Genomic DNA, 12,651 nt, shown 5'->3' on the forward strand with positions numbered 1-12,651 from the left:
ATTCGACGTATGTATAAACGATTGCCTACATTACGGCGGTTAATTAAACTACAAACTATCTGAAGCAACTGTTGATCGGGTTTTCTTGATTTTATGTATATAATGAAAGGCAAGTTAGTTAAATTTTATACCTTCGACCATTAGTATCATATCTCACTAAGAATAAAATAGCAAACAAAAAATCTAAATCTAAATAGTTTTAACATTCTCGTCTCTCTTGCTATATTATAAACTGTCTTCTTAATTAATTATTATTCCAAAATATTAAAGTGTCTGGTGCAATTGATTTAGACTTGTAAGAACGATTTTCAGTTCATATTCCTATCGAAATGAATTAGTTTCAATTAGGAATGAGTGATAGTAATATGAAAAGTTTAACCAAATTCGTTTAACCGTGGCTTAAAGCTGAATGTGTAGGAATCCCGAACGATCGAGAGTGCATTGTATACACAGCATGATCATTAATAATAATTCACCCATACATACAGCAGGTTTGCACCTGTACAGGGGTGTTCACACGACTGGTGGCAAGTTGCAATGTGATGTTAACAAGAGTTGAAACACTACCATGATAGGCCTATTGTACGTGGTAATTTTTGTTGGAAAAATCCTATTTTTTATTATGTTGTTAAGTGCACACACAATTGATTTTCACGTTATAAAATTCTTGAGATTTTCCTCAAGCCTCCAGGCTCAAGTCGTCATCAAAACGATTGCCAATATTGTGATAAAATTCAAGTAAAAATTTAGAAAAAATAAAAATTGTCGCCATAGACGAACCCTGCCAACCCCTACAAACACCACCACAAACTGTGCCTCCATGTATGTGTGTATGTGTGGCCGCGAAGCTAGAAAGTTCAAGTCCCTGCCTGGCACCAGCCGATCACCAGCGCACACGTTCCAGTAGTGTGATGCGTGTTGGTGGCTTCGCGATCGTGGCGATCAGGTCGTTTGTTTCGTTTCGTGTTTCGCTCGCCGTTCCCTGAGTTGCGTTGCTGTGGGTGAGTTGATCATGTTTGCTGCCTGCCCGCTGCCTGCTCGTCTGACTTCATTACGCGCTAAAAGGTGATCCAGCGCGCACTGTCCGAAACGCATCCGTTTGCTTAAAAATAGCACCAGGACGTAATGTGCATCCGGTGCTAAAATCTGACCACTTATTATGTCTACGGTGGAAGTTTTTCGGGAAGAAGAGTACGCGCGCAAAGAAAAGATCGCGCGCTCGCACACACATAAAACAGACGCAGGCACGGTGGTGCTTTTCATTGTTTGCAAAGCGAGAGGAAAAAAACCCCTGCCTGTCTGGCACGGCTGTGATTTGCAAAGCGATGAAGGTGAAAATGTTTCGTGTTGCGGATTTTTAATGTGTATGCGCCACCCCCCCCCCCACCCCCCCCCCACCCCCCCCCCCAACATCACCAACCCAACCACCCACCGAGCCAAGGGGGTGGTGTCTCTTTTGTGCGGAAACGTCAAAAACGGTTTTGTCGCGAAATCTATACGCGATCAGCATCGAGAAACGTGCGTGTGGGTGAGCGCATACGCGTGAGAGTGTGTTGGTTGTTGTTGTTGTTTTGTTGCTGCTGCTGTTGTTGCTGTTGCTGCGAGCCGTGATTTGGATTTGAAGAATGTGAAATTTGTGAAAGGAATTTCCCTTTTGGCTGTGGCTGCACCACGATTGTGTTCCATTGGCGATCCTACGATCGTGACTCGTGTGTAGGTTGTGCTATTAAGATTTGTCTTTAGGATCCTTCCATAGTGTGTGTATGTGTGTGAGTGTGCATGTGACGAGGCTTTAGAGAAGTGATTTGAGAGGCACTATTGTGATGGCAGGAGCTCTTCTCGCACAACAATGGCCACAAGCCCTTCCATTCTTAAGCTAACATGTTTCGCCTTCCATCCGGAGCCTGTCGGTGGGTTGGTGGTGTTTGTGTGATTGGCGCGTGTACGTGCCTGAGACTCCGTTTACCGATGCTAAAGAATGAAAATATGCAAATCGTTCAAGGCGTTCGCCATCGGCACCAACATCACCATCGTGTGGGTGCGTGTGGTAGAAGAGAACGCGAAGGCAAAAGGTTACACCACACGCGCATACTTTACACGAGTCGAGCCCGTTTTCTGTTTCACGTGGTGCTTTTAATCGTGCCTTTTTTTTTGTGCCTTAGCCAAATAGCACTATGTCTCGCTTGTATGTGATTTTTTTTGTATGTTTGTTGATTTAAGGAAATGCATTTGGCTAGGTCTTTGTGTCTGGTCTGGTGTAGCTTCGGCTGGTCGTTTAATAAGCCATTATCTAATCCAGTAACTGGTAGGCCTAGGTAGATTGTGTGCCGTCTTCATTATATCACAGCAGCAACGACGATGCACCAGCACGATGCACGTACGCTGAGCAGCAGAAAGAGTTGAGTGCCCGTATAGGCTAGAAACCCGATTGAGGCGTTTTTTTGGGTTGGTTTAGTTTACGATAAATCAAACAAGCCCGTTTACTTTTGATTTTTTTTTTGTGCAGTGTAATTATCAGTATGTAAACAAATAAATTGCACTGAAAAAAACATCGCCATAAAGATTGTAATTCGATCTATTATTTCGGTCTGTACAAACTTCTATTTTTTCTCATAAATTATATGAAAAGTGTAGCGTGAAAGGTTTACTAAAAGAAGTTTTTTGTGAGCTGTAATTTATTATACAAAAATATCTAAATTTTGTCTGATTCTTTCGCGAAATAACCGCTCCTAATCCACCCAAGCAATTTCGTCAGAAAACGTTCTAAAACTGAACCATCCCACCGTTCAAACGTATCAGAGCGAGATGATGGTTGGTTTGGAAAGGTGGCCAACGTGCGAGAGCGGTTCACCTGACCTCAATATGTTTGCTCCTCAGCTTTAGGGTGGCTGCAAAAAAAAAGCCACTAAACTGTTTGCACCAAGAGAACACCGGGTGCGGCGGCCTGAAGCGAGGAGGATTATTGTCAGCAAACTGGGGCACGTTTCATCTGACGATAGGGGACAAGTATCCGAGCTGAAGTTTGAAGTAGCAAGTACAGGCGCAACACCGAGAGATAGATAGAGAGAAACGTTGTTTGAGATGATGTTTTTTTTTGTGGGGTCGTTTGCCTGTTTGAATACTCCATTACGTACCAATACACCTGATAAAAAGCCATTAAATTGTTTGCACGAACGCGTTACACACTGCGAACCACATTAATCCGGCTCAGCTCCTAGCGAAATCGCTTGCGCTTTTTGCCCCGCAGCGAAGAGCCTCAAACGTAACACGTAATTCATCTTGGTCTTCCTCTCGGCAAGAAACGCTTACTGATTTAATGCACAGTTTGTCACTTGCAATTAGACTCGATTGCATCATGGCTGGGGTAGTTGTTGGCAATACCGCCGAGGGCCAACTGAAATTGTAATCATTCACCTAAAACGATCCGGTACAGGTACCCAAACTCTGAAGATGGGTTAGGAAATCGATTCAAAAGCTAGCAGAACAGGTTAGCCCCGACTCGTACTCCGGATCGGATGGAATGCTGACATCATCATCATGCTGAGATGCTCCTGAACACCTGAGCTCCGTGGATGGATCTGAGATCGTGATGCAGCTTATCTGCCTCTGGTTATTTTTCCCCTCCAAGCAGCATTCCGTGCCGTGAGGAAAAACAATGTCATTTAGGGGTAGTGTTTGGTAGCACGTTGTTGCAGCTTGTTTTCCGCAGCCCGGTTTCGATTCGAGAGGATGTGATGATTTTGTGTTACGCTGCTCGTGCGATAAGTGATCGTATGCTGTGTGCCATTTTAAATGTTGGTTTATGAACCTACCGTGGACAAGGTTGTTTTGTTGACACATTGAACCAAAATGCGGAAATCAAGCTTGAGTTTGAACCGAAGGCTTAATGATATTAAATTATTACAAACTTTTGAGGAACAAATACACTGTTACTACTAGCTGAAGCAGAAACACTTTATGCTTATAATGATCGTCACAACAAGTAGTACTTCGCGAGTTCAACGTTAAGCTCGGAATAATCGGCTAATAATCAGTTAATGTCATTCAACTAAGAGGTCTTATCCAAGGCCCCGAGATCTCTTGAGCACGGCAGAATACAGATGCAGTACGGTGAAGCTGCCAGACCGTTCAATATCAGGTTTTTTCTTTAACAGATTATAGTGCAATGGTCGTTCAAGACTATCGGATGGCAGGAATCTGGTCCCCTTTTCGATGATCTCGTTCCTAACTAGAAGGAAGGAAAACCTGTTCCTAAATAAGTTATCGTTGTATTATTTTAAATTTTCGGTTCTTATGACTTCTCCAAGAAGATAAAGCTACAGGAAGTAGTGATATGCGTATAGCTTACTGAAGCTTACTTTAAGCCAAAACAAATTGTTAGGGTTTCCTTCTCATGTTCCTGAATGTATGCAACATTGTGATACTTTCTGACGCTTTCTTTCCCTCTGTCTTGCCTATTTTTTCAGGTGCTTTTCCTCGGACAAGACTGCTGCTGGTGCTAAACTCGACTCTTCCCAGTTGTGTTTGACCATGTAAACACGCACAAACTTCACTGTCTAGGCTCGAATCTCAACGATAAGCATTCGACCAAACCAAGCAAAACATTACAACAAGAAGCTTCCCCCCGCAGAAACAAGTACACGATGTGCTAACAAATCGAGCATCTTTACCTTTACAACAGACCAGTGCGTGTGTGTGTGTGTGGGGCTCACAATCCGGGAGAAATTTTCCACGAGCCTTGGCGTCGAAAGAAAGGAATAACAAAACATCCATTAGTACATATTGCCCACAAAATCATTCGACACAAATCAACCCAGCCAGCCAGCCAGCCAGCCAGGCGAAAGCGTCGTCGTCGTCGATCGAGCGGAGAAGATTTTCGTTCGACTGTGACGCTCGTGATCGCTCTCGTGACAGGTGTATTTGTGTGTGTGTGTGTGTGCAGTTTTTGGTGTGCCAGTGAAAAGTGAAAATTCGATATCGAATACAGCAAACCAACCAGCTCGTGAGAGATCGTGTTCCATCGCTGTGTTGCAGACACCGACTGCAAGTGTCTTCAAATGGTAGTTACGTTTATTTTTTTCTCTCGTTTTGCTACCTTCAATGTTTCGTTGGGCGTGTGTGTGTGTGTATGAGGGTGTGCCGTGTGGAGGAAAATTAGTTAATGCATAAGCCCCGCAGTCCACGGTCGCATCTGATCTGTGGAGGAAATGTGAAAGTGCAGCAGCATGCCGGGATTTATTACGAATCATTTTAAAGCCTTCAAGCAGCGTGTGTGTGTGCTATGGTGTGTTTTGTGATTTTATTTGAGTGAATACGTAAAGGGGAAGAAAACAAACGCGAAACAAAGCGCTTCGCAGGTGGAAAAGTGCATCCTTGTGGGAGTTCTATTTGTGCGCTAACCTTTTAAGAACCGAAGGCCGTCCGAACGGTTCAACAGTGCGCCGCAGTTCGTCGTTCTGGGCCGGAGTATGGATTACCGTTCCGGCGTACCGTGCCGTCGACCCGATCGGATACAATGAGCAACGGGACGGTGGCGGGCGGCACTGGCGGCGATGCGGACAGTTTGGTATGATTTTTTTGTCTCTCTTCATTTTATTGTCCTTCAATTTTAATTATCCATTTGCAGTAGATTCAAGCAAACGGCGTGGCATAGAAAGATCATAATAATTAGCAAAAGTATGAAAATTAATATAATTTCGTTCAAGTCTTTTTCGAGTGGAGTGAATGGTTATGCCATGAATGTTATGCAGTTATGTAAATTAAATTAAAAAAAACGTGATTGTTTTATTAAAGTTTTATTTTGGGTATTTCTAAATCGTTTCCACACAAGAGCTTTTTGTATCGTATTTCTTGATTTTTATAATAATGTTATAATTTTATAACAAGACATATGGGTTTCCAAAGCCGCTTAAATTCAATTTTGACATATAAATCCTAATATATTTACATTACTATGTCTAGACTTCAAAATTTACATCGGAAAACTCGGTTTGCTTCAGTTCCACCGAGGGGACTCAAAGCTCTCCTAGAAAAAAGTTTTTCGCCAAATAACTACCAAAAAAAAAGCCCTCGGATGGGTAAGGCCTGTAGGTTAGAAACCTGATCTATGGATGGCTGGTGTGTAAGTGATCAGGACTGATATCAAGTCCCATCTGAATTATACCAAAGACCAACTATTCAGTTCAGGGTTCACAAAAAAGTAAAGAAAGCCAGAATTTTCGTAAGACGTTCTTAGTGTATTGTCCCAAAGATGATTACTGTAGAACAAAATGTTAAAGTGAAGAAAAACTTCTGTACGAGCGGTAGAACGATACTTGGTCTATATTTCTTAACGTATCAGCACTAGTTACAAACTTTTTGGGGTGCCTCAAATGACTATACCAACCGAATTATTATGCCCTATATTTTAAACCTGTCGAAAAATAATGAAAACTGAACTTAATTCTAATAGGTGTTATTTGCGGTAGGCAGCTAACAAAAGAAGACTCCTCTTATAAACGTAAATAAGAATCGGAAGTAAAGCCAATTACCAACCAAACCAACCAATTTTCAACCCCAGACACAATGAAACTCTCATCGTTAAGCATTAGCCTCCGAATGGTTAGATTTTGAAAATGACACCTAACCACCACAACCAACAGAAGCAATTTACACGTCACGCAATTCCGCTGTCGGTTGATTTGGAAGAACAATTTTTCAAACTAGAAGCTGTTAGCTTCCTAGCTACGTGTCACACACAGCCACACACATCTCAGGTCATTGTGCCTTTCGACACCCCGTGTGAACCATTCCGCGGTGGCCACAACCCCTCCGATTGTGTTCACCGTCGTGGGATGCGTTTCTGTAGTTTGTGTGTTTGTAAGTGCGAAAGATTTAACATTTTACGATGCCCGATCGAAACAAGATCGACTCGCTGTGATGGTAGGCATCTTCCATTCCCCATCTTGGACAAACCCAGATGTGATGAAAGCTGACCGAGCAAAACCGGGCCAGGGCAAACGGTTAGGGGTTGCCTATTTGGAAGCCGGTCAGATATGGAACATCAGTTTGGGGGGGGGTTCCACCTTTTTTTCGGTGTACTGGGGAGATGAAAATGTCTGCAGTCTCCCACAGAGACAGGGCGCCCTAGTTGAGGTTGAGGCTATGAAAAATGAAAATGTTGCAGTGAAAAAAAAAGCTATCTTTCTCAAGAGGAGGCCTCACCGTGGGTAAGTCAAGCCGACGAAAATTTGGGGCCACCAGTATTGTCCACGGGGTGAGAAGAACTTCCTTTCGTGGGGTTTTTTTTTTTCGACTAGGCAAACGATGCCCAAAACTGCCTGTGCCTTTTTTCCCATGGCCTACTATCGCGCTGTGAATAACACTTCAAATACAGTGTTTTGTTGTGTTTATAATGTTGGGTTGAGGGAGTCGCGATGAAATTGTAAATTATGTTTATCTTCTTCTGTGACAATTTAAGTACAAAACGATAACCTCTTTTAGTCTTTAGCCAGGAGTTTATGACCCCTTGTGCGAGGCTCTAGAAAAATTTACAATCAATCACCATGAAATACTAAATCAATTTCCGAGCTACATCCACTACATTGTAGGCAAACTTTCATCAGAAAAATTTCCCTCCAAATGCCGCATTTCCCAGAATTTGTGCAATGTTTGTTTTGGCACACACCTTTAGCAACTACCCTAAAGTGGAGAGGGCACCCATTGACCAGCTTTTTGTCGGACACCGTTCGGCATTCCAGGTGGTAACCGTACCTTACCCGGCTACTGCACGAGAGGGCTCTCGGTGTGGTGTACGTGCGTATCATCATTTTCGGCACACCGAAAGCGAGAAGTTTAGCCTAGCGATTGTTGGCAGAGGTTACCGCATTCCACACGCAGCTGAACCCCCGGCCGTGATTGCATTCGACCACACGATGACCTACATCGGGAAGCGAACGTAAGCGAAACAACAAAAACTGCCACTGACCAACGCTGGTGAAGCGTAAAGAAAGTCAAGGTGAGAGAGTCTTCGGTGGCGAACGAGGTATGCTGGCGGCTAAATTCTGTGTGATTGAACACCGAAGAAGCGTTAACGTTGCAGTTAAAGCTTCAAATTTGGAATCCTTTTCATACAAAATCGATTCGACGCTTGAAAGCTGCTTTGACGCTGCATAAGAGCGTCACACGCGCACACCCGTATCGGACAAGTGACATTTCCATAAAAACGCCCGAGCTCCCCGTGGGTTCATCGCCTTTAAGTGTGTGTGTGTGGGAATGCAACCTTACAAAATGCTGCATTTATTACGCGGAATGTAGCTTGCCCAATCGCATTTGGCTCGATGAATGAATCAACACACAAACCGACTGTATAAAAATGATTGCAAAATGTCATCCATTGTAGGCGGGTCTGTCTCGCTGTAAATGAAAATGAAAGCTTCCACCAGGTGACACGACTCAACACGACTGTGTACTTGTTAGCCTTCATCAAAAGCGCTGCTTTTTTTTGTTGTTGCTTGATCTGCAAGAAATCATCTATTCGATTCACTCCGATCGTTAAGCGATCGTGTCTCCGATCGGTGTAAAATATAATATCAAACAGTCAGAAGTGAAGAACAGAGAAAGAAAAAACCCCAAGCGTAAGACCGCTCATTACCCAGCTGAATTAATCCACATCTCATGTACGTACGCGATTCGTTTCACTTTCTAATGCCAACCAGAGCTACCACCCTGCTCTGGAGGAGAAGGAGGCCCTATTATGGCCTTGGAATGCTTACGATGCTTAGCCCCACCAAGGCACCACCGGCACCTGCATATTCATTCCAGACAAAATAGCCGACCGCCGAAGAAATAGAGACGAAATTGTCGAATTGAGACGAAGGGTGGTCACCGTGGCACCGGGCACATGAGCATAACTACGCGCCATGCCCGCAATTTTACTCGACACTCGCATTGTCCGTCCAGTGAAAGTGTTTTGTGTGTTGGTGAATTTCTCACATGCCGTTTATCAAACATCGTCCATCGGCACCTCTATTGGCGTGGATTTGTTGCAATTTAAATGCTTTCCAAAACCCTTTCGGGGAAAGTGTTGCACATGTTGGGCGTGATTGCATTATGCAAAATGGTGTTATGGTGTTACCTTTCAATTTTTAATTACCGATTTCCAGCTCATTACCAATCGTTTGAAGTTCGTGGGAACACTACAGTAAGAAGCGTCCAAGCTTGTTTGAAGTTCAAAGTAAAACTTCAGCAATCGCCATATAATTCCACATCACAATTAATGAGCTTAAGTCGGCATCCAAAACTCGGCTAGAAACTCCTGAAGAAAAATTGAATTTCTCGGAGTACGTCCGTAGGGTTTGAGGAAAATAATCAGTCCTCAATTCCCATTTATTACTCCACACGCATCACAAACAAACATAGAAGACCCGGCTGGTATGTGAAGGCCGCCTGACCAGCGAACCCATGCCCAGCAAACGGGTTCCAATAAACTTTCCAAAAACCAAATTCCACACCGGGGGATATGCTGTTACGATCGGGCAAGGTGCCATCATGCACCATCGTACCCGCGGTAAAAATAGTAATTAAACAAATCCGTTGCGTGCCTCTTCCAGTCCGGTTCGGGCGCGATAATGCTGAGCTGACCATGAAGCTACCCTTGGCCGGATTTGTTGGTGAATTCTTTAAGCTCCCAGGCGCCCAATCAGTCGGAACCGTTAACCAAACCTTTCTGCTTATCACAGCGGTTTTTTTCCCACATACACACGGCGGAGTGTGAGGACCCATGTGGGGACATGTGGGCAAATTTCGATGAGGAGTTGGGAGATGCGTAAATGGAGCATAAGTAAACAAACTTAACGAGAGTAGGTGAGAGAGAGAGATACACATCAAACGTAAAGCACCCTAAACATCCCAAGCCAAGATCCGGTCCGTGGAGAAACTGCGATGGCGTGTTGGTTCGGAAGGGAAAGTTCGGACCTCGTTGCCATTTTGGTGGACGGCAGGGCCACATCCGGTTGGGAGGGGTGAAACTCTCGGTACGGTACAACAGCAGCATGACTTTGCGTGGAGTTTATCGGCTAAATTTTATTCGCACCCAAAGCGCCACTAAACACCGCCACCACCATGTATGCCACAACCAATCGAGCCACTAAGAATTGTTTTTCAGCAGGAATGTCACATTTGCCTTCTGGCTGCCTGGCCACTGATTCATTGGTTTCTGTTGTTGATGCTTGTTGCCATCTGTATCGCACTGTACACCGGAACTGTTGTCTTTCGCGTTTATCGTATCGTCGGAACGGGGGCCTTAGTTTATCGGGAGTTAGGGTCGAGGCTATCAGCAGACCACCTTAGTGCTTAAATCACACTGTCCGAGCTGCTTGTTGAACAACAACCCTGGCGGACATTGGCGCTCGTTGGCAAAGCCCAAGAAGCAGAGGACAAACTTCTGGCAGGAGGTTGGATGGGGCAAGTTGATCGTTCCGGATGGTGGACACGAGGAGCATTCGCTCACCGAGGCCTGTAAACATGACTGGCGCTTCTCGTCGAACCGATGCCCTGGTCCGCAGATACCGTCGAACGATTTGCCCTCGTAGCAGTAGTAGTACGAGCGGCAGTCCCGTGGGTTAGCGGTCAGATATCTGCCATTCGGACGGCACGTTGGTTCGGCGCTGCTCTGCTGGGCGAGAACACTCACCAAAACCAAGATGGCGGCCAGAATAGCTGTTGATCCTGGGGAGAGAGAGAAAGAGATTAGGGCGATAAGCAACAGGAATTTTCACTCGCACGAACCTTTCATCATTACACCACTAGAATGATACTAGCGTCGTCGAACCGAACGGCACCTGATTTTATAATGTTCTTAGATATCGTTTCCTTGCTATCGGGCGGTGAGCACGATAAGAACACGGCCCGGAGGCACGCGCATTGAAGGCATGACGCGCTCTGCCCATCGTACCATCCATCCATCCATCATGATGCCCTGTCTCGGCCAAGGTACGGATAGTCAGACTAGACCTATTCCCAGGCTTGTTATCTGAACCGCATGCACTAGCCCGAATATATCATGGAGCCGGGTGTGCGCCTGCACAGAACTTGTTCTCCTTACGCACATGCTGGCACGTCGGACCAGAGACCCGAATGATTGATGAAGTGTGTGTATGGCTCATGTCCACGTCGGTGTCTACCAAGCTACTGATTGTCCTTGCCTGGATCTTCCAACACCCATCTTTCAGCCCTTATATCTATCCTCTCTCTTCTGGCGTTGCTAAAATTAGTGAATGAATTCATTTGGGGTTGAATGCAACGCTCCTAGCGCATTCCTACCAGGTTGCGTCTGCCGATAAATGCGTGCGTGAGTGCGATCTATGGAGATGATATGATCGTACAGTGTGGAGCGTCCATTAGCAATTCCAAGAATTGCGTAGGCTCGCTAGCGAATTTTTAAAAACGCTCTTGATTAGATAAGTTTAGATAGTGGTGTGTTTTGTTGTTTATGCTTTCTTTTGACAAGAAGTGAGAAACAAAGCAATTCCCAATGGAAGGGAGCCAATGGCCGAGGGAGAAGGAGATAGGCGTCACTCTTCAGCGGAACTTAGCTACTAATCCTCCGAAACAAGCTCTTCTTTAACCAGTCCTTACGCGCATTTCCGCTTCAAAGATAAGAGCTTATTTTCAAATCACCTTAATTTGTATTTGTTTTGATACGATACCCACCGTGGCAGCTAATCTGTGGACAGTAAGAGCTTTCATTAGGTGTGGAATGATCTCTTACCCAACAGTTAGCATGGAATGGAACAATCGATAGCACCGTTTGGACCCTCGTTACGCCGTTTTGTTTAGCTTCCCAACAACAGAAGCAACCGTGGCAACCCACATCCCACCCGGGGTACGATCGATGAGTAATTGTTGAAACAGCTGGTGCGTTCTAATTACAGCCACCCGAGCCAGCAGCAGCTCGTTCCAACCGTCTCGCGGTGAAGCCTCAAAATAAGCAAAATTAAAAACAATAACATTCGTTCAACCCCCCCCCGAATGATGCAGCGAGCGAGCTGTTGTGCGCCCGCGGAAACCGGGAGAGCATCGAATTGGGTCACAAATTTCCACCGGACCGGAGATGTGTTTTCACACCGTGGTCGAGAGAAACAAAACTGGGCCCCCCGCCCGGATGTGCCACTGGGCTTGGGTGGGGTGCAAGCGGTACGGTACGGTACGGCCGGGTAGTTTGGAATGATTCAACATTCGGCCTACGATTTCGATTATGGTTGGAAGTGTGTGCGTGTGCCGTTTTGGGTAATTTCATCAGACCCCAGCTAATTGTGCGCAATGTTTTTTTTTGTGGTTGCGTGGGGAAGACGATTGGAAGTGTGGAGTGGAAGCAGGGGAGGGGCGAGATCACATTTTGTAGCTAATGTAGTTTCAGTAGGGTGTTAAAGATACATTACGCGACAGTTGAAGGTCGCAATAGGATTAAATCGAAGCTCGAGAGTTCGTTAGTGAAGGAAGGAGCTTTAAATTGGAGAACCTTATATACTTTTTTTAATATTTTTAAATCTTTTGCAAGTGGAGAAGAGCATCGTAACTCTTGCCATTTAAAATAACTGCACAAGAAGACTAAAATTTCATTTTGAGATATAAAAATAGTTAACAGCGCCATCTATTGTCGGGTCCCGCTAC

General features: G+C 44.9%; 2 protein-coding genes across 3 annotated transcripts in view; one reads left to right on the forward strand and one right to left on the reverse strand.

The window, feature by feature from the left end:
* The first annotated feature begins 863 nt into the window (after positions 1-863).
* The window catches only part of LOC118508136 (ral guanine nucleotide dissociation stimulator-like 1), a 31,355-nt gene continuing 19,567 nt past the window's right edge, over positions 864-12,651 (forward strand). Inside the window, exons 1-2 of one of the 2 annotated variants that reach the window (XM_036047649.1) lie at positions 864-1,001; positions 4,467-5,566. In XM_036047649.1, coding sequence (XP_035903542.1) covers positions 5,516-5,566 — 51 coding nt within the window. In that variant the 5' untranslated portion in view covers positions 864-1,001; positions 4,467-5,515. Of the gene's footprint in view, positions 1,066-4,466; positions 5,567-12,651 lie in introns of both variants that reach the window. The other variant, XM_036047650.1, reaches the window with a different exon arrangement.
* LOC118508137 (probable chitinase 10) lies at positions 10,037-10,907 on the reverse strand. Its single transcript, XM_036047651.1, has 2 exons — positions 10,768-10,907; positions 10,037-10,707 (listed from the first exon to the last, which is right to left on the reverse strand). The coding sequence occupies exons 1-2, from the start codon at positions 10,775-10,777 to the stop codon at positions 10,313-10,315; spliced, it is 405 nt and encodes a 134-aa protein (XP_035903544.1). The 5' UTR covers positions 10,778-10,907; the 3' UTR covers positions 10,037-10,312.

This window comes from Anopheles stephensi, chromosome 2 (assembly GCF_013141755.1).
Source record: "Anopheles stephensi strain Indian chromosome 2, UCI_ANSTEP_V1.0, whole genome shotgun sequence".
NCBI classification, from domain to species: Eukaryota; Metazoa; Arthropoda; class Insecta; order Diptera; family Culicidae; genus Anopheles; species Anopheles stephensi.